The sequence below is a fragment of the Camelina sativa genome, chromosome 10 (assembly GCF_030686135.1).
Source record: "Camelina sativa cultivar CO46 ecotype springtype chromosome 10, ASM3068613v1".
NCBI lineage: Eukaryota > Viridiplantae > Streptophyta > Magnoliopsida > Brassicales > Brassicaceae > Camelina > Camelina sativa.
Window position 1 is genome coordinate 21031964 of NC_141889.1, and position 24385 is coordinate 21056348.

Below are 24385 nucleotides of genomic sequence, written 5' to 3' on the forward strand. Positions count from 1 at the left end.
GAGTATGGTTGTTGCTACTAAAGAACTAGTATGGCTCAATTAGATGTTGAATGATTTACACATAACAGTCATGTAAACATAAGCTAAGTTGTTCTGCGATAATAAATCTGCTATGCATATTGCTAACAACCTTGTGTTTCATGAGAGGACTAAACATGTTGAGATAAACTGCCATATTAGAAAAGATTAAGTGAAGGCTAAGGTTTTACAGGTTTCAACTATCAATCAGTTGGCTGATATCTTGGCAAAGCCTCTACATTCGGGTCCTTTACAGTCCATTCTTAACTGTTTATCAGTTTCAAGCCTCTTCTTGCAGGATGATTCGCCTTAGGGGGTATATTGAGTATTATATAGATGACAAATGAGCTAAACTTTCTTTTACTTATCTTGTTTACTAAACTGTATATAAAGGCACTAATTTACACTTTGTTTGATTAATGAGAAACATACTTTACAAAGTTAATACAATAGATGTCAATGATTCCATTTATTCTAAAAGCTTCTTGAAACATCTCAAGTTTCAAGCAGTCTGAGAAAACGTGAGTTTCCACTTTCTGGCCGGTGACTTGAACCTGCTAAAGTTCCTTACAATTAGACATGTAACTATCACAAACATATAAAGGATTTAAAGATGGGATAAATAAACTATACAAGTGAAGAAAAATTAACCTTGAGTTCTGCAATAGTCACATAAGGTAACCAGTTGCAGAACTAGCAAACTTGTTGTTCCTTTTCACAAATTACATAGTTTTGTTTGCACCTCACAAGTTATAAGCGTTGCATATCCAAATTTTAATGAATGCATTATAAACATTTTATACATAAGTATATGCTTCAAAGATTTACTCTCTTGTAAAAACCATATTTGCTTCGTGTCTAGAAAGTAAAAGGTAACAGGTTTACATAAATTTCGACTTATCTCCTGATCAATTTTCTCCACAACCTTTTCACTGATATGGTGAGGATGGATGGAAAGCAGGGGTTTTCCGTACTTTCGAAGATTTACAACAAGTGTCAAGAAACCGATTGCCCCCAAAACTGTCCTTAAACCCATTCTCATTTTCCTGAAACGCAAATCAGTCAGAGACATAAGAAAATGAACAATAAAATTAGTTAAGAACCACAAAATTAATTAAGAACCACTTGCAAAAAAAATTATTGTAGCCGTTTTTGTTTTGGGCTATATACTTGCATGTTGGGTTTGTGATAGCTATCCTCCACATCCACATCTGGTTGATTATTTTATTGGTACCTAGAATATTAAAGCTTATAAGAGTAAACAACAGCATGTAGTTCGTAACTGCATGCATTTCAAGAAGGGTTCATACCTGTAGGTTTCGGGGAAAAAGCTACAATCGTATAAGTTTGGCATTACCCCATTCATCGAATAACTTTTGCTTTCCCTATCTCTCGTTTCAAAATGTACAACTGCTTGTACTGGATCATGTCCAAACTTTGACCGGATACAACGTAAACACATACCATCACCAATATAGAAAAGAAAATTTTCCTCAAATGTAAATTGGATATCACCAAAGCTAAATTCTGAGGAGTCTCTTGTGTTGTAAGCAAGAGCAAATCCAGTCTCAAGAATAATGGTTTTATCATCGCAGTCCACATTAACTTCCATTTGGTCCCCTATTTCTATGCAGAAATCGTTGGTCAAAAAGTTCAGATTTATCAAGGGGCTTGATTTCTTGATCATATATATCCATGTACCGCCTCTGGTAAGATTCCTCACCGTGATTGCCCGAGGAAATATTGGACTCACAAAATTTGTCCATAAGGTGTACCCTACCACTAGATCAGAGTTGGGAATCTCAGGAACAATATGACAGAATGGGCATAACTCTTCCTTGTAGCTAACCCAGTTTGGAATGATGTGTCCTGAAAGATAAATTCATTTGTGGTTCCTCTTAAGCCAATTCTACAACACAAACCATTTAATTAATCACGATCAAGATAGTCTTGTATTGATTATCATGCTTGATGAAATATCATTAACCTATATGAGAGAAAAAAACCAGATCAATTATAACAAACCTCGAGCATCATTTCAATAGTAGTCTTAGATGTAAGTTTGCACCTTTCCATGTTGATGGAACCCAACTTGTCCAGATTATAGATCCATGGGGTCTCAACAAGGCTGAGGTAGTCTTTGAGGATTAGTATATACAAATCATAGCATTCAGAAAGATCTGGAATTCTTTCCAAACGAGATGCATTTTCCCACATCTAAAAAACCCAAGCTTCTAGGTAAATTAAGGATAGAGTGAAGTTTTGAGCAATCACTTAATTGGAGATCGTAAAAATTTGTTAGACTAGCAAATTCGGATTGCAAATTGCAAAAATTGTTGCCACGTAAATCAAGATTCTTGAGAAAAGATAAACTCCCTATATCTTTTGGGATCAACTCATTAGACAGATTGCAGTAACTCAGAGATAAAGTTCTCAGGTAGCTCAAACCGTTTAATGAGAGTGGACGCAACAGAGAAGCAGAACGGCTCTTTTCAGAATATAGATCTCTGATATTGTCACTCAATAATCCTTTGCAACTGTTAATAGATAGTATCTTTAGTTTCTTTAGCTGGTTGATCGTAGAGGGTATTTCTCTTAGAGCAGTAAAATCTGCAAAAAGATTTATCAAGGATCCAATTCCCCTATATAATCACTCAGTCTCTCAAGTTTTGAACAGTTTGAGAGAACGAGAGTTTCGAGTGACTTCAACATATAAATTTCTTCAGGGAGCAAGTCAAGCTCGATGCAACTGCTTAGATTTAATAGTACTAGCATTTTGTCAAGAGTATTAGTCGACTTGTGAACCAAAACCAAGCTTTTGCAATTTATCAGTATCAGCTTCTCGACCTTTGGGATATAAGAAAAGTCTGGAGTCTCTCTAAGGTAAACAGAATGACTGAGATCGAGGTATTTCAGCATATTAGCCGGTTGAGGATGCTACAAGAAAATAAAGAATAAGATGAAATCACTATATTAAAGTAAATGTAGCTTTATGTGTTTATACAATATTTCCACATACCAAGTGAGCTTTCCAAAGTCGTCTAAGGTTGTTGAACTGCATGTCCAAAGCGACTAAACACCCTAAACTTAAGTTTGTTGGAAAAGATTCTAATGAAAACTCATGCCAACACAACCATCGTAGATCTTTTGGGAAATGCTCATAGCTTCCACTAAGATTTACATAGCTAAGTTGTAATAATCTCAGCTCATGCATCTTTGCAAAAGCTTCAACCTCGAAGTACTGAACATTCATAACTTCAGCTTTCATGCCAAGTCCTTATATTGCGTTTGTACCCTATTATTGAAACATGCAGATGAATTATCAGAAACAATCTTTTGCCAAGTTCTCCATATAATTTTTGTTTGAGACAAATAATGCATGCATATGAATCTTTTTTCTTACTGATTTTTTTGTCAATACTCCGAGACATGATCAGAATTCCAAATTCTGCTATGTTCTCCACAGTTCTTGGGTGACATCTCTTGAATGATTTGTCTTCCCATGTCTCCTAATAAATCATGCATCATTATATTGCTATCGGAGATAGTAATGAGACACCTTTCAATCAGTACATTGAGTACTATGTCAGGATATAAGTTGCATCCATCCAATATGCATGCTACATAGTCTCTATCCATCCCAATGAAAAAATAAGTAATATCCAAGAATACATTTCTTTGTACATTATTTAATGCAAGAAAACTGAGCTGAAGTTTTGCTTGAATGTTGTTATTAGGGATTCGTTTTAATAATTTCAACGTGCTTTCCCACTCAAGAATTCTTCTCTCGATGAGAAAAGCACCCAAGACTTCCACAGCTAAGGGTAGTCCTGCACAGTATGCAACTACTTTTTCTGAGATCTGAAGAAACTCTTTAGGTGGTTCACTTGTTCTAAAAGCATGCCAACTAAAGAGTTCAAGGGATTCATCAACATCAAGTTCCTCTAACGAATAGCTTCCTTCCACTCGTAGTTGCTTTAACAAATGCATGTTTATTGTTGTAATTATTGTCCTACTTCCATGGCAAAAGTAGTTTGGATCTATCGCTAATGAATGAAGTTGGTTTATGTCATCAACATCATCAACTACTATAAGTACGCGTTTACTGCGAAATCTTTCTTTTATCGCCTGTTCAAGGTCATTCTTCTTTATAATGTCAGAGAGAAGTTGATGTTGAAGATGAATTCTTCCTTCTGGCTTCTTTGAGTATTCCCTAAAATTTTCTAGGAAACTTGATCCCTCAAAAAAAAGTGAGAATTCGTTAAACGCCACCTTTGCAAGTGTTGTTTTACCGATCCCACCCATTCCGTAGATTCTTATAACTTGAATTTTGTTTGAACCTATGCTCAGTAGCGAAGAAATTTGTTGTAGGTGTGATCTCATATCCACAGCGTATGCTGATACATGCAAGTAACGGCTGGGCAGCATTTTAAGAATCGATTTGGTGATATCTTCTATACATTCCGCTTCTTTCTTAAATAACATAAATACTAGTTAAAAGAAATATGAAAATATATAGTTTCATTTGGAACCCATGACTTTAGTCTGTACGGAGATGCATTATACTTTGGCATGAAAATAAAAGAATTTAAGAGAATCAACAAGAACCATGAGAATAACTAACCCATATTTCATGTCACACCCGGATAGATTAGCTACTGCTTTTAAAGCTTCTCTCCAATCCTTTAGTTTGTTTATTGGGTAATGTCTTTTGTGTTTAATAAATGATATAGCATACGACCCTTTCTGCTTCCGTATATATGATGGGTCAACATAAAAGAAAATTGGAAAAACCAACTGGCGGGTTTTACTTTTCTGGCATTTCATAATGTGAACAAGCTCATCAAGACACCAAGTTGATGATGCATAGTCTTTTGATAAGACAACAATGAGAATCTTCGAGGTTTCAATGGCCTTTAATAGCTCCAAGGAAATATATTCTCCTCTTTCCAATTCCACATCATCCATAAATATATTTATGCCACATCTTCCGAAACCATTGTAGAGATAACTTACAAAGTTCTTCCGCACATCTGCCCCCCGAAACTTAAAAACACATCATAGGTCCAACGCTCAGGAATTTGCTCCCCGCCGTGAGCCATACATACCTAATATATGAATTTAAGGACATGAAGAAGTGCCATTAGAACGAGATTTTCAGAAGAAGAAGAATTGAACAACTTAAAAATGAATGCTTAGGGAAAAACCATGTTTTTTGACAATAAAACTATATATGAAGGGAATGTGGAGATAGGAACAAGAATATAAAACACAGCAAGAGCAAGAATCAATGTATGACTCACTTTCCTAAATACACATTATCATGGCAGATTGCTTAGTGATACCTCTCTCCAAACAAGCATGCTAAGGCAAAAAATTGTAACAAATAAATCTTAGCTCTTTAGAATCTGGAAAAGAAAAAGAACAGTAAAACAATAAAAGGAAATTTCAACCACAGAAAGAAGCTTCAGATGGAAGCATGGACAACTACAAGTTATCTTGTAGTACTGCTTTGAACTTGAAAAACGTTTACAGATGATTATTGTTTTAAAATGTATTCAGCAAAACAATCTGCCAGACCACAAAGTTCACAATATAGATATATATACATTGAAAATTACATAAGAGGGTGAGAAGACGAATAACATTACCACAATAAGAAAAGTGAAAGCTCAACAGAAGAAGATAGCTTCCGGATGATGAAATCAAGTAACTTTAGAATGATCAAATCCACTTATTTAGATCTTTTACTTGATGAAACAAGTTCTTGAATCATTTCTCCTGTTCTCACATGTAGATAAAGGAAAGCATTTGAAACAAGATTTAAAACAAGTTGACTTTTATTTTTCTTTTCAAAATCAATTCGGAATTCCAGTTAGAATCTTATGAAAAATATCTCAAACACCTTTATTTAATACACTCACTGCTACAAAGCCTACAATTCATCAAACACCTTCAAGGCCTTATTCTCTCTGGTCAATCCACCACAAAACTTTACAGAAAAAAAAAAAAAGTCACACCTTAAAAGTTGAGTTAGAGAATAGAGACCAAGAAATACTTACGATTACACTTAAAAACAAACTACGAAAAACTCAAATACTCATTGATGCAAACAAAACAAAAGAGATGAACAAAAACGTCAACGGTGAAACTAATGAAATGAATAAAGTTAATTAATTAATTGATGCAATTTGAATAAGTCGTGGGGAACAGTATCTTTTTTTGGTCAACTCATAATAATTAAATTTAAATGGCTTAGCTTAATCTACAATGGTCAATGACGCATTCTAAGTTTCTATCTAAAATGGTGGCGTTAAAGAATTTTGTTTTAGTCACGTCATTTAACGTTGAATAATTCTGAACAATCTTTTGGTCATATTATCTGGTGTAAACTTAACAAAACTTAATAAAACTATAATTTTTTAAAGAATTTTTATATAACAATATAATCTCACTAATATCATAAATTTTTGAATTATATATATATATATATAAGTTAATATATTAATATATATTTTTTAAATGAATTTTTTCCTGTAGCTCATCTTTGTAAAATAATTATTAAGAATACTTTTCAAATGAAAATGTTGTATTATACTTTATAACATTTCATAAAAATAGCCACTTTTTTTTTTGAAATTTTAACTTCTAAAAATGCATCATTTCATGTTGATAGTCTTATAAACTGCTAAGATACGAAAACTTAGGTCGATAATCATAATTTTGGATTTATGTATATCAGGTGTAAAAGTGAATTATTTGTATTTTACTGCCAAAAAATTTAGTTCTAGATATTAGAATTTTAATTCCAAAACCATAAAAGTTATAACTTAAAAGTCTAATCTTATTTTTGAAAAATTATCTCATTACAATTTTTCAGAAGTTTTAATAATTAAATAAAACCTCTTTATATTTTTATTTTATAAGATAAAATAAGAAATATCAATTTATAAATAAACTAGATTAAGACTCGTGCTCTTCATTTTATTTATATTGTAATTTTTATATAAAATATAATTTATGTGATTGTTTTTAAAAGTTGTTGTGAATAAAACATCATGCAATAAAATCATATGCTAAATATGAGGATCTGAATTTTTTTTGAGATTTTGTTGCTAGTATAATTGAAAATCACTCTTAATCCGTGGAAGAGTGATTAATTTTTGAGATTTTATTGCCTATATATGGTTAATTAAATATTCTGTGGATATTGGTTTTTGGAATATCCTTATTAAGAGGATCTGAATTGAGATTTAACTAATGGTTACAACCCATATAACCTATAACCTATAACCTATCAAATAATCAAATAATTAATCTTATAACTCATATTATATAGTTTACACGAAAAGGTCGTATAATTTCGTTTTATTATATAGGGGATTAAAAATCACTATGAATTTCATGATGATATATATATGTTAAAGGATCAATTTATGGAGTCTAAAAACTTACGTAGGAGCCTCTCTCTCCACTTCATATTGAATTGTACGCAATCATATGGGCCATGTATTATATGGTGGACACTGGACAATATGGACCATTCCAACATAAAACATATCGAAAAGTTAGTTTAGCTACAAAAATTAGTTTCTCTGCATGATAATCCCTGTAAGCATTTATAATTTAGAGGAACGTATGATAGAGTCAACAATGGCTACGAAGACAGCATATATTTCTCTGTTCCTGTCTTTGTTTCTTCTCATTTTATCTCATTTCTCCTCGTGTTGGAGCTACACACCGCATGCTACGTAAGTACATATATCATCTATGTATAAAAATCTATCTTCACCTATCACAAAAACAATTCTCTATTACCAAAATTTTGAACCAGATTGAATTTGAAAGCTACAAGATTAATATTAGTTTTATATTTCATTAAGATGATATATATACTAATAAAAAGAAAGACTTTAAAAAAAAATTGTTTGAAAAACATGGAGTTTGGATTTGAAGGAGGAAACAGATATAAGCTCATCAAAAGAACTTAAAATTTGTGTTTATGTAGTTTTGTCATAATTTTCTTTGTACATATATCGGCTAATATGAGGCTCATGGTCATATAGGTGCCAGTGCATACATGCCACCATCTAGTCTTTGAGGAAGCGAATGGAAAGACAAGAAAACGAAAACTCTGTAGACAACAACAACATCCTCCAAAACCATATATAACTGCAAATACAAGATGCGTCTGGAGGTATGCTAACGTCCGTCTTCATCCCTTTACAAGCTAGAGTTAAAGTATATTAGCAACAAGTCCAAGAATTTTGATAAAACATATATATGCGATTTTCTAACTTCCCTGTTATTATTTCTTTAGTTGGGCTGAAAGGCATGAAGAGTCCATTTGTGCGAGGTAACTTTTATTTTATATGTTTTTGTCTGTCATAGGCTCATAGCAGTTGCGTCATTTTCTCTGACTTCAAAAAATATTGGTAAAATTTTAAGGTATCGTCAATGTTGTTATCGTTTATATATAAGATTATACATATGTTCAAAAATATATATATATATGTTCTTGATGACCGGCCACAAAAGTCAAATTTCTGACGGGTTAATTAGCAAGAAGGATAACGGATCAACTACATTAAATATTCAAAGCCAATTAGCCAGTTGCGAAAACTAATATTTGCTGGTTTGGTAGTCAATAACTAGTCATCAACATGTTAACGTCAAATTAGCTGAACGTATTTTTTTAACGCTTCCAATAGTGACATGGAGGATTGGGACGGGGCGGGTAGATGCGTTTTGCATGGTACATGGCGGTTTCTTTTTCTTCTGATAAATTTATTGTATGAATGTAAAAGCTATATTCAAACAAAATACTATGTTACATAGAATGCTTCTCTCTTTAGAGTTTTGAATTTTAAACTAAGGGAGAAAATTTGTTTGTTTCTAGGTTTGAATCCACCTAGCAACACTTTTATATCTTTTAACGAAAACAAAAAAAAAACGAAGGGAGAGAACTTAAAACACAGATTAATTATAACCAAGTGATGGTTGAGAACTTGAGATCGAAACCAGATGCGGAGGCCTTCCTCAAGTGTTTTCAAACCAAATTGGTTGATGGATGAGATAAGATTTAGCTTTTTAGGTTCTGATTGGTTACACTAACTATTGCAAAATGAACCGCTCTAATATTCACCAATCAAGATGACGTTTGGAGAGAGCGGTTGAAGACTTTGATTGGAGAAAGAGTTTGGAGAAGGTGGTTAAAGCTTAATCTTGATGGTTAACAAACACCAATTCCAATCACTCGGAGAATCCAAGTTTGGGTTTGTATAAAAATTTAGACAGTTTTTATCATGTCATTTTACTCATTGTTTTCTGCATTAAATTCTTTATCTAACAAAAAAAAAGAAAAAAATAGTGAATATAATATATATGTGCTTCGTAAAAAGCCATTGTCATAATACAGTTTCCTTTTGCTCAACAATTAGTTCTTATCTCACAGTCAATTTTTGAAGTCCATTCATTGAGAGTATTGTTTAAAATCTCCTAATTTTTTAGTATATACATGAAAACTTATATATATATATATATATATATATATATATATATATATATATATGAAAATTTGAAGTTTTTGTTTGTAATTAAGTCAAGATTATAATTTCAATGAAAACATGTAATTTTAAATGGACGATCATGCATGTAATATTTGAATACTTTGTTATGAAATAAACATTTAGTATTTTGTTAATATCATATAATGAAGATTTAAAATCATTTAGCATGCTAAGTAGTCTGTAAATATGATGCTTCATTTAACTATATTCCTATTATGAATTAGATGAAAATTCATTACTCCATATTTTTCATTTTCTAACTAAACTATTTTTTAATATTATTTATTAGAACTTATACTATTTAATCAGTATAATGTTATCAATCAGGCTAAATATTCAAACGCTCTTTTTAACTGTATCATCTTTTTCATCTTCTATCTTTAATTGCTTATTTTTTAACCGTATTCTTTACAACCGCTATAAATTTTTGAACTGCACCATCTTTTTCATCTTCTATCTATAATTGCTTACTTTTTAACCGTATTCTTTACAACCACTATAAATTTTTGAACCGCCTCGTTTAAACATGATCACCAATGAGACCTTTAATATATTAAGCTTTGATTGGTAACACATTTAAGGGCGGTTGGAGATTCAATCGCTTATTTTTTTACCAATCGGATGAGCGATTGAAATAGGCGGATGAAACGAGTGGTTGGAATAAGTGGTTAAAAGAGGTGGTTAGAAGCTTAAACGAGGCGGTTGGAAACCACCTTAAAATAGGTGAGTTTGCAACCACCTTGTTTACAAAACAAGCGGTTGAAATTTTTTAAATTATTTAAGTACTTTTTATTTATAAAAAAATATTTATGTATTTATATTATTAATGAAATTGAAAATTTCAAAAAATTTATTTAAATTTTAACCTATTTTTGTTGTTTTGTACAATAATGTTTTTACTATTCGACCGCTCGTTACCAATCATAACTATTAATAAACCGCTCGTTTGAATTTAACTATTTTTTTTCTTTCATCTTTTGTAACTGCCTTCTTTTTAACCATTTTTTCTATAACAGCTAAAAAATCTTAACCGCCTTGTTTAAATGATGTTACTAATCAAAGCCTAGGTCATCTCCATTAGTAAATAATAGAGAGGTTGGATGTCTTTAATAATAAAAAAGTAATAAACTAAGAAATTAAACACGTTTTTACTATATATATTAGCAGCATATTCATTGGAAGAAGATTCGTTTGTTTGTTGTTGGTATCTCAAAAAAGAAAATTTTACTTTTTTATTATAAATTATAATTATATTTTAATTGATTTTTATTAAATAAATCAATGATTAAATGACACATGGCTATTTTATTTGATACCACTCGACTCGAGTGACGTTTTCTCCTTTCTCTCAATACCTTTTTCATTATTATTATTAGTATTATAATTTTGAGCTGATAAACATCTTTTCTTTTAAACACTTATGTTAAATTAATTATATAAAAAAGAATATTTATGGAAAAAATCGTAAAGAAAATATGACTTATTTAATATTTACCAAAAAAAGAAATATTTTTTTTTAGTTATATAAGTCATCCTTTTTTCTTGAGATTTTTCCCCTTTTATCTACTCATAATCTCATAATTATTTCAGTTATTAACTTTGAAAGCCAAATTTATGTAATAAGAAACTATTTTAAACTTTTATAAACTTAACAAAATTAATTTAACGATTTTAATATCATTTTGTACCATATTTAACTATACTGCTAATTTATGTACCATCAAAATTTTTAACTGACATCCCTTTTATTTTACCAGCAAAAGACAGAAAAATTAAACGGATAGGGAAGGCTAGTAGCACACATACGACAACTAGTTAATTCTTAAAATTCCCAAATACAGATTCAGAATTATTATATGGCTGAATACTAGTTCAGATGTAATTAATACTGACTCCGACACTTTTATGTCAATTGTTAAGCAAATAAAGACGTACGGTACTTGTAGTTTGGTATTTGTCCAAAAGAAAAAAAGAACAAACAAAAGACGTACTTGTAATAATGTCTATCTAAAAGAATATTTCTCTGTCAAATAATACTTTCCCAAGTGTTGTTTTGTGTGTGTTAATGGGTTTTATGGTGGATACGCAAAACCAAGGTGGTGGTGAGCATTCATGGGGTTTCTTAAGAAATTTAGTAAGAAGGAAACAAGTCGACTCTTCAAATGGCACATCATCCAAGACTCATCATCATCACCAGCTCGCCAAAGCTTTGACCTTTCCTCACTTGATTGCAATTGGTATCTTATTTTCTTCAACTGAACGCTCGTAATAATGATGTTTTATGAAATCTGGGTTTCTTAGATACACGATGAGTTTTCTTATCACGTAATCTGATTCGTAGATGGTTTCCAAAGATTAAAGCTTTTTGTGTGTTGACTTTGTAATAATCCTCTGTTTCTGCTCTTTTTTGGGAGGATGATTCCATCTGTTTACTTATATATATATGTATCTTTAAGGATTAAATGTTGGGTTTGTGTTTGTTTTGGCTTTGTTCTTCACTAGACCTTAAGAGTTTGGTTTTCACAATTTTTTAGGTGTTGGATCAACGATTGGAGCAGGGGTTTATATACTTGTGGGAACAGTGGCTAGAGAGCATTCAGGACCTGCTCTTGCTCTTTCCTTCCTTATAGCTGGAATATCCGCTGCCCTTTCCGCCTTTTGCTATGCAGAACTCTCTAGTCGTTTCCCTTCAGCTGGGAGTGCCTATCATTATTCTTACATTTGCATTGGTGAAGGGTAACATTTTTACTTGCTTATATAGTTATGTAGCGGTTTCTCTGGATTTTATTCGTCACTCGATGTTTTTACTCATTGCGTTTGGTTATGAAATTCTTGTTATTGCAGTGTTGCTTGGTTGATTGGCTGGGCAGTGATTCTGGAATACACTATTGGTGGTTCAACAGTTGCTCGTGGCATATCTCCCAATCTGGTTTTTACCCTTTCACTCATTGATATCTCTTCTTCCTTGCATCGCTTACATTCATTGTTTTGTTTCTTGAAAAGTGTTGTTATATTTGTTTTGTTGAATTGAAGTTTAGTAGTGTTGCAATGCATGCTGATCCATTCTTTTCTTAGAGCTATTACTTTGGTTGGCATTGATTTCCATACAGGCCTACAAAGCTCTACATGATCATTCTCTTTGGAATCTTAAGCCAATGACCTCCTTTTATCAAGGATTCTTGTGATATCTGGAATGATATTTATAGCTATAGATAACAATAAAGGGAATTTTTTTAATTTTTACATGAACGTTTGGAAATTGTTTTGTTATCATGTAATGACATTCTAATATAACATGATAGGCTATGATTTTTGGTGGTGAAGATTGTTTGCCTACAATATTAGCTCGTCATCAAATCCCAGGCCTCGATATTGTTGTTGACCCGTGTGCTGCTGTACTAGTGTTCATTGTAACAGGCCTCTTGTGCACTGGAGTGAAGGAGGTATAGATGTCATATTTATTTCAATTACGTTGTATGGAAAGACTCAACTCTGCTGAACTGTTTTTGGTTTTTAAAGTGAAATTTCTCTTCTCTGCAGAGCACATTTGCTCAGGGAATTGTAACAACAGCAAATGTCTTTGTTATGCTATTTGTCATAATAGCTGGAAGTTATCTGTGTTTCAAGACGGGTTGGGTTGGTTATGAACTTCCAACAGGGTAAATTGAGCATTCCTTATGCTACCACCATCATGTTGTCAGAGGGAAGTTATATGATACATATTGTTTTTGTTTCTTTAGGTATTTTCCATATGGTGTTGATGGAATGCTTACTGGGTCTGCTACTGTTTTCTTTGCTTACATTGGGTTTGACTCAGTTGCAAGTATGGCAGAGGAGGTCCGTATCATATAATGTTGCAGTATCATATTGAAGGATGCATTGGTTTATATACTTAACATTGCTGTTTCATATGCAGGTGAAAAATCCCCAGCGGGATTTACCACTCGGTATTGGTCTTTCACTGCTGCTTTGTTGTTTGCTATACATGATGGTCTCTGTTGTTATTGTTGGTTTAGTGCCGTATTATGCTATGGACCCTGACACTCCAATATCCTCCGCATTTGCTAGTCATGGAATTCAATGGGCGGCGTAAGTCCATGAGTTGGTTAAGATGCAATACTGTTCATTGACAGGACTTGTTTAGAGTTTGATTTGTTTTTTTTTTTCCATTGCCCTTTTCTCTTATAGGTATTTGATAACTTTAGGTGCTGTCATGGCTCTTTGTTCTGCATTAATGGGTTCCATTCTCCCTCAGGTAAACTAATAAACATAATTCAAGTGTTAAGATCTATAGATTTCAGGATTCGTGTTGTACCATACTCTTTGCTAAGTAATTGTTGCTTGAGCGGTGAAAGACCAACTTATTCATTAAAGTACTTATTCGTTTTTAAGCCGCGGATTCTGATGGCAATGGCTAGGGATGGTCTCTTGCCTTCATTTTTCTCAAATGTGAATCAACGCACACAGGTACCTGTTAATGGAACCATAACAACTGGTTTGTGTGCAGCAGTCTTAGCTTTCTTTATGGATGTTTCGCAACTGGCGGGAATGGTAATTAACACATTATGATTAACCAAAATTACCTGGTCAAGTACTTAAAGCACAACTTAGCTTGTAACTAGAACTTGACAAGCTTTAGTTGGTGTAGGTGAGTGTCGGGACACTTGTTGCATTTACAATGGTTGCAGTATCAGTGTTGATAGTCCGATATGTTCCTCCAGATGAGGTAATAATATGATCGGAACCATAAACGTTTTCTTTATACTTCGTTAAGGAGAGAAGTCTCTAACTATCTTCCAATGGACAAACCAAAATCCCCAACTCCTTTACAATGCTATGCATTAGACTGACTACGCTTTTATCAGGTACCCCTTCCCTCATCACTTCTAGAGAGCATTTGTTCTGTTCCCTTCCAATGTGATGAAGAGAACTCATCCAGTCACGTTGGGACTTCCATTGGAAGTAAAGAACCTTTACTTTGCCACACTGATGCTTCAATTGTGGAGAAGCAAGAAGCTCAAGGAGGATGTAAGTTACTAATCATTTTTGCAAAGTAGCTCTATATGTCTGCTCATCATCTCTGGTCTTGGACTAAGCAAAAGGTTCACATTTGTTGTTGATTCTGTAGGGGTTCCCAACAAAGAAAACAGAAGAAAACTCGCTGGTTGGAACATTACGTTCACTTGTATTGGAAACTTCCTTTTAAGCTATGCAGCGTCAAGCTTCCGCTTGCCAGGGTTAGTTCATCAACCGTTTATTTACTTGAGCTAATGTCTCTTACTGGAATTCAAAATTTGGGCCTTTTTATAGAATACTTAGCTCCATTTTTATGCAAATTATCAACAGAGTCCTCAGATATTCTGTATGTGGTGTTGGTGGATTGTTCCTTCTTGTTGGTTTGATTGTTCTGAGTTGCATAGATCAGGATGATGCTAGACACAGTTTTGGGCATTCTGGAGGTACTGATGTCTTTGATTTTCCTAAAAACAAACCAGCCTAATGTTTTGTAGTAAGCATTTCATTTGGCTACAAATAAGAAAGTTTCATGAGTTGTAACTTATAACTATTTCGTATTACAGGCTTCATTTGCCCGTTTGTTCCGCTTTTGCCTGTTGTATGCATTCTTATCAACATGTACCTCTTGGTAAACCTTGGGTGAGTTATGGATCATTACACCACATTTGTAAATTACTAGCGGATGAGTTTACTGTAAATATAACATTTTGTCTTTCTAATTTTTTAGAGCTTCGACATGGGCTCGTGTATCGGTGTGGCTTTTCATCGGAGTGCTTGTTTACATTTTCTATGGGCGAAGAAACAGCTCTCTTGTGAATGCAGTTTATGTCCCCACTGCTCATGCCAAGGAGATTCGTCCCACTTCTAGACATTCTTTGGCTTAAATCTACATGAAACCATCACTGGAGGCTCAAAATCTGTTCATGTAGATTTAAGCCAAAGAATGTCATGAAGATCTGTCATATATGGTTCAACAAAATCTGTAATATAATTTTTTTAAAAAAAAATTGGATGATCAAGTCAGGTTGTAAATAAAAAAAAAGTTCAAATGCCGCTGCTTATAGGCATTGTATATATATAAACTGTAAATTTGTTTTGTTTAAAGCTTTATAAAAGTATCTCTCATTTATCATATATCTCAGTTATATTCATACGATTCATGGTATCAAAATCTTTTTATTTTTGGTTTCTAAATTAGTATTAATCTTCTTTCATCCTCTATTTGGGTTTGTTTTGTTGATCGGAACCATGATTCATGATATCACCATTCTTATTCTTTTTATTGCTCTTGAAATAAACACAATATCCTTTTTATAGTATAGTTTAGACCACCTTTAGTTTTTTTTTTTCATTTCTAAAACAGAAGAAGAGATGGAACTAAGCTCCCACAAACTTGGAACAACAACTGAAGTATAACAAACAACTAAAGATATCATGATATGACTCCTTACTATTAATATAAGAAGATCTAATTAGATAGACTTGTGAATGAAATTTTAATTGGGTTTCTTCAAATGTACATATATCTTTTCAACCCCATCATTGTATCTTTATGATCTTCATTGAATTGAATGAGAATTAGAAGCAGGCTTGGGGTTTGACCAAATTACCAAGAGTACTGTCACCAAGGACATTGACACATGAAGATTGGGCAGCTTCATTAGCATATCTCAAATTAATGTCCTTCATTCTTATACGTGTGCATGGAGTTTTAGAACTGCAGTCCAATTTTACAGCAATTTTCGTAGCTGATGTTCCTCTTATGCCTTGATAAAAAATTACATCGTTTATCCTCACTCCCGATTCCTAGATCATTATCAACAAGAAAAGAAATTATAAACTGAGATGCTTCACTCCTCTCTAACTAATGTACATTGTTTCTTTTTCCTTAACTAACACGTATATAAGTAGTGAGAGTAATCGTTCATGTAGACCAATTCAACTCATCTTTTATTATATAAGATGCAAAATTTTGCACCTAATAAATAAATAAGTTACCTGAGAAGGACAGTTGATGTTATGAGGGCAATAGTGTTGGTCAATAATTATGGTAAACTTGACATTGAACATGAGAGAGTCTAAGAACCGAACCCTCTGAACAAAACCAGATGTTGGATTAACCCATGACTTGATTCTTAATCCATTGTCTGTTCCTACAAACACTGTCTTCTTTATAATTTGGGATCATGATCACCATGTCCGTACAGCCACCGTCCGTACAACCTCCACCGGGCCGTCCGTACAATCTCGTTTAGAAGCCCGCTCAAACCCTTACAAGACCTATGTGAGGCTCAAACATTATCTCTAGATCCTTCTCATATGATCGTTGGCGTGTTGAAGCAAGTGGGAAGGGAGAAGTCAACCATTAGTCACATGTTGTGTTAAGAGTCTTAGATGTCACTTTCATCATGTAAATCGTGTAGTATCTTGTGTAGAATATTCTCTAGATTTATGTCTATATTAGGAATGTAACCATGAACTAAATCAAGTAAGAAGTTCTTTTCTTTTTCTACACTTTCCCTCTTACTCTCTCTCGACCACTCTCAACCTCTCTTGTTCTATACACTCAATCGGTTCACTTTCTAAACTTACATGGTATCAGAGCTTCATTGTTCCTAACCTCAAACCCTTCACTCTCATCTCTAAACTTCCGCTCTATCTCTTCTATCCGTTTTCATTACAATCTCAAAAGTTGATTCTCTTTATCTGTTGGGTAATACTACAGACCGGCGGATAAAACTCCATGGAAGGCACAAAGACCTTGATTGTTCCAGTTACTCTCAAAGGAGAGAACTACTTGTTTTGGGCAAGAACCACAAAGACGGCACTATGTGGTCGAGGGCTTTGGACCCATATTACCACGAGTGCGGCTCCCAAAGAAGAGCCTAGCAAAGACGGCAAAGAAGCGGTCACCAGCGGTGAAGACAAATGGTTTCAAGAAGACCAGAGTGTGCTCGCTATAATCCAGAACTCCCTTGATGCTCCAATACTCGAAGCCTACTCATATTGCGAGACGGCTAAAGATCTATGGGACACATTACAAAATGTGTTTGGTAACACTACCAATTTAAACCGAGTATTTGAAATCAAGAGGGCCATCAAAAACCTAAACCAAGAAGACATGGAGTTCACCAAACACTTTGGAAAGTTTAGGTCTCTTTGGGCTGAGCTTGAGATGCTTAGGCCAGCCACACTCGATCCGACCATACTGAATAAAAGGCGAGAGCAAGACAAGGTGTTCGGACTCCTCCTCACACTAAACCCTTCGTACAATGACCTCATCAAACACATCTTGAGGTCGAACAAGCTTCCTAGCCTAGAGGACGTGTGTAGCCAGATTCAAAAGGAGCATGGCTCCATGGGGCTGTTTGGAAACAAGGGGGAGCTTGTAACCGCTAACAAGGTTGAAGTAGCGACCGCAAACAAGGGCTACTATCAAGGTGAAGACAAGAACCCTCCAGTGTGTAATCATTTCAAGAAGCCTGGTCATTTCAAGAATCAGTGCTGGATTCTCCACCCACACCTTCGAGCCAACCGGTCGATGAATAACTGTGGAACACCAAGAGCACATCAAGCCACCGTGGAACCGCCGAGTGCCGAGCCAAACCAGTGAGTCTCAGATGTGAACGGAACCGCCCTTGCCGCCAACTTTGACCTAGTGAGGAAGTCTGATCTCGATGCTCTCATTAAGGCCCTCAAAGAAAACTCCGGTAACTCCTATCTTGTGTTAAATCAAACTAAACCGCTTATAGTTGATTCCGGAGCTTCGCATCATATGATTAGTGACTCTAGGCTAATTAGTGAAATTAAACCGGCCAATGGAAATGTGATTATAGCTAATGGTGAGAAATTTCCAGTTAAAAGAATAGGTAATCTAAAGTTATTTGATAAGACAACTCAAGCGTTTTATATGCCTAACTTTACCTCGAACTTCCTCTCGGTTAAACGAGCCACTACCGATTTAACCTGTTATGCTATCTTTGGTCCTAACAATGTGAATTTTTAGGATATTGAGACCAGTCAAGTTCTTGGACAAGGAGGTTCCAAGGGTGACTTATATGTTCTTGAAGACTTAAATCTATCTTCCCCTAATGCATCTTGTTTTAGTTCAGTTTCTATTAAAGCAAACAATGCTATATGGCATGCTAGATTAGGACATCCTCATTCTCGTGCCTTAGAAATTATGTTTCCAAGTATTTCTTTTAAAAACAATGAATGTGAGGCTTGTATTCTTGGTAAACATTGCAAAACTGTTTTCCCAAAGTCTTTAACTATATATGAGAATTGTTTTGATTTGGTTCATTCGGATGTGTGGACTTCTCCATGTTTGTCTAGAGAAAATCAAAAATATTTTGTCACTTTTATTGATGAGAAGTCTAAATATACTTGGTTAACTCTTTTACCTACTAAGGATAGGGTTCTTGAAGCATTTATTAGCTTTCAAAATTATGTGACTAATCATTACAATGCTAAAATTAAGATTTTAAGGTCGGACAATGGTGGTGAATACACTAGTCATGCCTTCAAACAGTACTTGACCAACCATGGAATCATTCACCAAAGCAGCTGCCCTTACACTCCACAAGAAAATGGTGTGGCCGAACGAAAGAATAGACATCTTATGGAAGTCGCTCGGTCTATGATGTTTCACACCAACGTTCCTCGGAGGTTTTGGGGAGACGCAGTCCTTGCCGCTTGTTATCTTATTAACCGTATCCCTACAAAGATCCTACAAGACGTCTCTCCATTTGAGGTATTAAACAAAGAAAAACCTACGTTTGATCACTTACGTGTATTTGGTTGTACTTGTTTCGTGTTGAGACCAGGGGAATTACGCGACAAACTTGAGGCCAAAAGCACCAAAGCAATGTTCATTGGCTATTCGACTACACAAAAGGGGTGTAAGTGCTATGATCATGAAGCCAAAAGAGTCGTAGTCTCTCGGGATGTGAAGTTCTTGGAGTCTCAAGAGAAAAATCACACTTGGGACGAGACTGATCTACCTAAAGGAAAGAAGGCGGTTACGTCCAAATGAATCTTCAAGATCAAATATCGGAGTGACGGGGAGATTGAACGGTACAAAGGACGGCTTGTGGCGAGAGGCTTCACGCAAACATACAGGGAGGACTATAGGGATACGTTTGCTCCGGTAGCTAAACTACACACGGTTCGTGTAGTTCTCTCGTTAGCAGTCAACTTGAAATGGGAACTGTGGCAGATGGACGTTAAGAATGCGTTTCTACAAGGCGAATTGGAGGACGAGGTCTACATGAGACCACCCATTGGCCTAGAAGACACGGTTAGCCCGGGCAAAGTGTTCAAACTCAACAAAGCAATCTATGGGTTGAAGCAATCGCCAAGGGCGTGGTATCACAAGCTAAGCTCGACCTTGACTAAGCGTGGATTCAAGAGATCAGAATCTGACCACACGCTTTTCACATACCCAAGTGACCAAGGTATCATTGTCATTCTTGTATATGTTGATGACATCATCATATCCGGGAATGACACAGTAGGGATTCAAGAAACTAAGACATATTTAAAGTCGCTTTTGATATTAAGGACCTTGGTGAGTTGAAATATTTCTTAGGGATAGAAGTGTGTCGCTCGGAAGAGGGATTATTTCTATCTCAAAGAATATATGCTATTGATTTCTTAAATGAAGTAGGTAAACTTGGATCAAGACCGGTCACTACACCATTGGATGAGAACTACAAGGTTTGTCGTGAGGGGGAGCTCGAAGATCAACCATTCAAGAATGTAACACAATATAGGCGTTTGGTTGGTAAGCTCATTTACTTAACTATCACTAGACCAGATATCTGTTTTGCTGTGAACCAGGCCAGTCAGCATATGCAAGCTCCGAAGGTGCACCATTGGAACATAGTCAACCGGATTCTCAAGTATATCAAAGGATCACCGGGTCAAGGAATATGGATGGGGTGCAATAACAACACGGAGCTCGTAGGATATTGTGATGCGGACTATGCAGGAGACAAGGGAGACCGCAGATCAACAAGAGGCTATTGTACCTTCCTTGGAGGCAACCTAGTCACATGGAAGAGCAAGAAGCAGAAGGTGGTGTCCCTATCCAGCGCCGAGTCCGAGTATAGAGCAATGTGCAAGCTGACTACCGAATTGATGTGGCTCAAGAATCTACTCAAAGACCTTGGAGTCAACATCACAAAGCCTATCACGATGCATTGTGATAATGAAGCAGCCATTCATATCGCAACCAACTCGGTATTCCACGAGAGAACGAAGCATATTGAAGTTGATTGTCACAAAGTCCGAGAGCAAATCCAACTAGGCGTAACCCTCCCTTGCCACACCGAGAGTTCCGAGCAACTGGCCGATGTATTCACCAAGGCTGCAAGCCCTCAAGTATGTGAGTACATACACTCAAAGCTTGGACTCATGGACCTCACCAAACCTTGAGAGCCTACACTCTTTTTCCCTTAAGTATAGTTTTTTTTCCCAAGAGGTTTTCTATACTAAGGTTTTTAACGAGGTAGGTGATCAATGGTTCAAGCTTGTGTCATGGGATTCAATGACTAAAGCTTGAGGGGGAGTATAATTTGGGATCATGATCACCATGTCCGTACAGCCACCGTCCGTACAACCTCCACCGGGCCGTCCATACAATCTTGTTTAGAAGCCCACTCGAACCCTTACAAGACCTATGCGAGGCTCAAACATTATCTCTAAATCCTTCTCATATGACCATTGGCGTGTTGAAGCAAGTGGGAAGGGAGAAGTCAACCATTAGTCACATGTTGTGTTAAGAGTCTTAGATGTCATTTTCATCATGTAAATCGTGTAGCATCTTGTGTAGAATATTCTCTAGCTTTATGTCTATATTAGGAATGTAACCATGAACTAAATCAAGTAAGAAGTTCTTTTCTTCTTCTACACTTTACCTCTTACTCTCTCTCAACCACTCTCAACCTCTCTTGTTCTATACACTCAATCGGTTCACTTTCTAAACTTACATTCTTCACCGTCCAATTTTGAACTCCTTCTTCTTCTCTATCCTTTCCCAAGCTCCCAATGCTTCATTTTAGATAAAAGAAAATTGTATTATATACACGCATATGTTTCATATGGGTGCATATATAGCGTTTTATTTCAAAGAATCTATATTTCACATTATAAAAGTATAGTTTTCTATTCTTGACATATGGGGCTCACCTGATTCCATGACCAGGGCCACATGTGACTCGTTCGACCCACAAGTTCTTGGTTCCAGGGCCAATGGAGATACAGTCGTCACCGGTTTTGATGGAAGCGTTGCGGATCTCAACATTGGTCGATAGCTGAACATGGATGCCATTTGTGTTAGGACTTTTTCCATCAGCCACGATTTGAATATCATCGAGCTTAACATCACGGCATCGGTTGATGACAATGTGGAACATTTGGCTGTTCAGTGATAGTACTCCCTTCACATTGATTCTACTGCACTCCACAAAACTCATTGTCTACATCATTCACACAAACAAAAAAAGAGTCAGAGATCTAGGGTTTTTGTTCAAAAGATATTGATATAAGTTCTTGCAACATTATTTTAATTAATTTTGTAAATATAAAGGATAATGGGCGTACCGTAGCACCAGCTGGACAGTTGTTGCTAGATGAAGCTTTGCAAGACCATAACGAGGGTCCCTTGGCGTCGAGAGAACCACCGATAACGGAAACTCCACTGACTCGTTCAAAGCTGAGCCAGTTTGCTTCTTTCCCAAGAAACATGTGATCCTCCGAACCAACTAGAGTACCATCGATCCTGAAGACAATATTAAGACTCTTGCAACCCACACCATTGAAACGAACAGGGCTAACCAGATACCGTCCTTTTGGCACGTATATAACGGCTGCATCAGTGGACCCGCACGCTGCATCCCATGCCTTGACAAAAGCTGGAGCTGAGTCAACCATACCGTTAGGTTTAGCTCCGAAGCTCAACACATTGAATTGTTTTGTTGCATGAGATGGTCTTGATAAAGACAAGAAGAGGGCTATTGCAATAAGGATGTAAGCGTGTAGATTTGTACTTTGGACCCTCTCCATTTTGTTTTTGCTTAATGATTTGGAGAAATGAAAACGAGTTTTGATTTTCTTGGCAGGTTGATTGAGTAGAAAAAGGTAATAAAACAATTGATGGATTACTTAAGTTCTAAACAATTTAATAGGGTGACAATGACACAGCGCGTCTGCATGGATTACTTAAGTTCTAAACTATAATCAAGAGTATCTTTGTTACTCGATTCTCTGTTTTTGTTGTTATAAAAAAATACTGATATTAAAAAGTTATTAAAATTGTTAAATAAAAATATGGTATATACGACCAAGAGTAATTAATGTTGCAGATATTTAATATTTTGGGAGCAAAAAAACTAAAAGAAACTTTTTTTCTGAAAAAAAAAATAAAAACTAAAAGAAACTTTCTTTTTTTGGACAAACATTATATATATATATATATATATATATATAATGTGAATTAATTTTTTTTTTAGGCAGACTTAACTAAATTAATAAAACTCATGTATTGGTCTTTACCATCAAAACAATTTAAACGACGACTTAATTAAACAGGCGCAGCTTTCTTTTTTTCGAATCAAACTACCTTTTTCGTTTAGAATTTAGAATTTACATTGAATCTTTTTTAAATCTTTAGTTGAAAGATATCCATGGCCTTTTGTCGCCTCCAGATTAGGATAGATTGAATCAACATATGCTTAATTAACTATATTCATAGATACAGTGAATCTACGAATACTACAATAGCTAGGAACAAAACAATTTTAAATACATTCTAATGATTTTTAACATATAGTACAACGGATTAATGGCACAAGTATTTTAATAAAGATTACGTAAAAGAATGTTACTGAAACTCTTCTAGTGTGATACATATTTGAAAGAAAAAAAAATTGTTTTTGGCATAACACTTTTTTACATAAAAGGACATATCTTTTTTCCACTTTGACTCTTCATTATGTTCTTTTTCATTTAGGATTGTGTCTTTTTACCATAATATTCCGTTTTCTATTTTTATTATTATTATTATATTTTTTTTTTATCATTTCTTCGTTTCAAATAATTGTATGTTTTACTAATAGTTGTGTCTATCTAAAATTTATATGTATATATAATTTATATAAATTTTAAATAACTATCAAATTTTTTATGGTATAAGTGTAAAAAAATGTTTAGAAATGTCAAATCGTTTTATCAAACTTTTATTTTTATTTATATTTTTAACTGTAGGTTATATTTTCTTATTATTGTAAATTAAATCTTCTTCGTGTACATTTTCACTAACCTATCCAACTATCAATCACTTATGTCTTCCCCAATCTATATATTTATTTACAAACAAAAAGTCAACAATTTAAGTCTTCAATGAATTCAAAATTTAACAACCAATGAATTTTCATGTATTCGAAAATTGTTTCTAAACATATATTAGTTTATAACTGAAAAATTCCTATTATTTTCAACGTTCTTTTGAAAATAAATTTTAATCAGTTTCTAGAAATAATTCACATATTTACGTCACTATATCATACCTATTTGTTATATACATTTGCTTTTGACTTATAACCATTTTAATAATCCTAAAAATAATTTAGAAAGTCACATTTTCAGACTATTTCTAATTATAAATATTCTTCATGTAGATTTTCACCATGTGTATTCATTTACCATTCATGTAATTTTAATCCTATTTATTTGAAGTTACTAAAAAATATTGTTTTCATTTATATATATTAATAGTTCAA

The 24385-nt window shown here is 34.4% G+C and overlaps 2 protein-coding genes, 1 long non-coding RNA gene and 1 pseudogene across 7 annotated transcripts; 2 read left to right on the plus strand and 2 right to left on the minus strand.

The window, feature by feature from the left end:
- Positions 1-686: 686 nt before the first annotated feature.
- Positions 687-5120, minus strand: LOC147936314 (TMV resistance protein N-like; annotated as a pseudogene). The gene is made up of 8 exons (XR_015568244.1): positions 4639-5120; positions 3422-4491; positions 3038-3313; positions 2044-2955; positions 1329-1927; positions 1193-1252; positions 993-1064; positions 687-729 (listed from the first exon to the last, which is right to left on the minus strand). The product of XR_015568244.1 is annotated as a TMV resistance protein N-like (transcript).
- A 2445-nt stretch (positions 5121-7565) lies between these two features.
- Positions 7566-8931, plus strand: LOC104719319 (uncharacterized). 2 transcript variants are annotated; one of them, XR_756592.2, is made up of 4 exons: positions 7566-7769; positions 8085-8215; positions 8339-8374; positions 8730-8931. It is a non-coding gene; the product is annotated as an uncharacterized LOC104719319 (long non-coding RNA). The 2 variants fall into 2 exon arrangements; XR_015568048.1 differs by lacking the exon at positions 8730-8931 and having other exon boundaries at positions 8339-8540.
- A 2540-nt stretch (positions 8932-11471) lies between these two features.
- On the plus strand, positions 11472-15737 carry LOC104719321 (cationic amino acid transporter 3, mitochondrial). Of its 3 annotated transcripts, none has more exons than XM_087469280.1 (16): positions 11472-11824; positions 12122-12323; positions 12432-12516; positions 12890-13030; positions 13128-13246; positions 13328-13424; positions 13504-13676; positions 13776-13842; positions 13980-14138; positions 14236-14313; positions 14453-14615; positions 14716-14824; positions 14934-15046; positions 15167-15242; positions 15331-15445; positions 15540-15737. In XM_087469280.1, exons 1-16 carry the CDS (start codon positions 11653-11655, stop codon positions 15636-15638), a joined length of 1968 nt encoding a protein of 655 aa, XP_087325406.1. In that variant the 5' UTR covers positions 11472-11652; the 3' UTR covers positions 15639-15737. The 3 variants fall into 3 exon arrangements, with proteins under 3 accessions (XP_087325406.1, XP_087325408.1, XP_087325409.1); XM_087469283.1 differs by having other exon boundaries at positions 11526-11824; positions 14055-14138; XM_087469282.1 differs by having other exon boundaries at positions 11505-11824; positions 15331-15737.
- A 319-nt stretch (positions 15738-16056) lies between these two features.
- On the minus strand, positions 16057-22715 carry LOC104719322 (polygalacturonase-like). The gene is made up of 4 exons (XM_010437217.2): positions 22209-22715; positions 21795-22084; positions 21596-21656; positions 16057-16409 (listed from the first exon to the last, which is right to left on the minus strand). Exons 1-4 carry the CDS (start codon positions 22668-22670, stop codon positions 16182-16184), a joined length of 1041 nt encoding a protein of 346 aa, XP_010435519.2. The 5' UTR covers positions 22671-22715; the 3' UTR covers positions 16057-16181.
- Positions 22716-24385: the final 1670 nt, after the last annotated feature.

What these genes read in the sequence shown, in the direction of transcription:
- LOC104719321 (XM_087469280.1), top strand. Translation starts at nt 11,653, where the DNA reads ATGGGTTTTATGGTGGATACGCAAAACCAAGGTGGTGGTGAGCATTCA. An exon ending in TCCTCACTTGATTGCAATTG is followed by an intron (nt 11,825 to 12,121) that starts GTATCTTATTTT and finishes ACAATTTTTTAG; the next exon opens with GTGTTGGATCAACGATTGGA. An exon ending in TGGGTTCCATTCTCCCTCAG is followed by an intron (nt 13,843 to 13,979) that starts GTAAACTAATAA and finishes TTCGTTTTTAAG; the next exon opens with CCGCGGATTCTGATGGCAAT.
- LOC104719322 (XM_010437217.2), bottom strand. Translation starts at nt 22,670, where the DNA reads ATGGAGAGGGTCCAAAGTACAAATCTACACGCTTACATCCTTATTGCA. An exon ending in ACTGTCCAGCTGGTGCTACG is followed by an intron (nt 22,085 to 22,208) that starts GTACGCCCATTA and finishes TGAATGATGTAG; the next exon opens with ACAATGAGTTTTGTGGAGTG. An exon ending in GGCCCTGGTCATGGAATCAG is followed by an intron (nt 21,657 to 21,794) that starts GTGAGCCCCATA and finishes TCTAAAATGAAG; the next exon opens with CATTGGGAGCTTGGGAAAGG.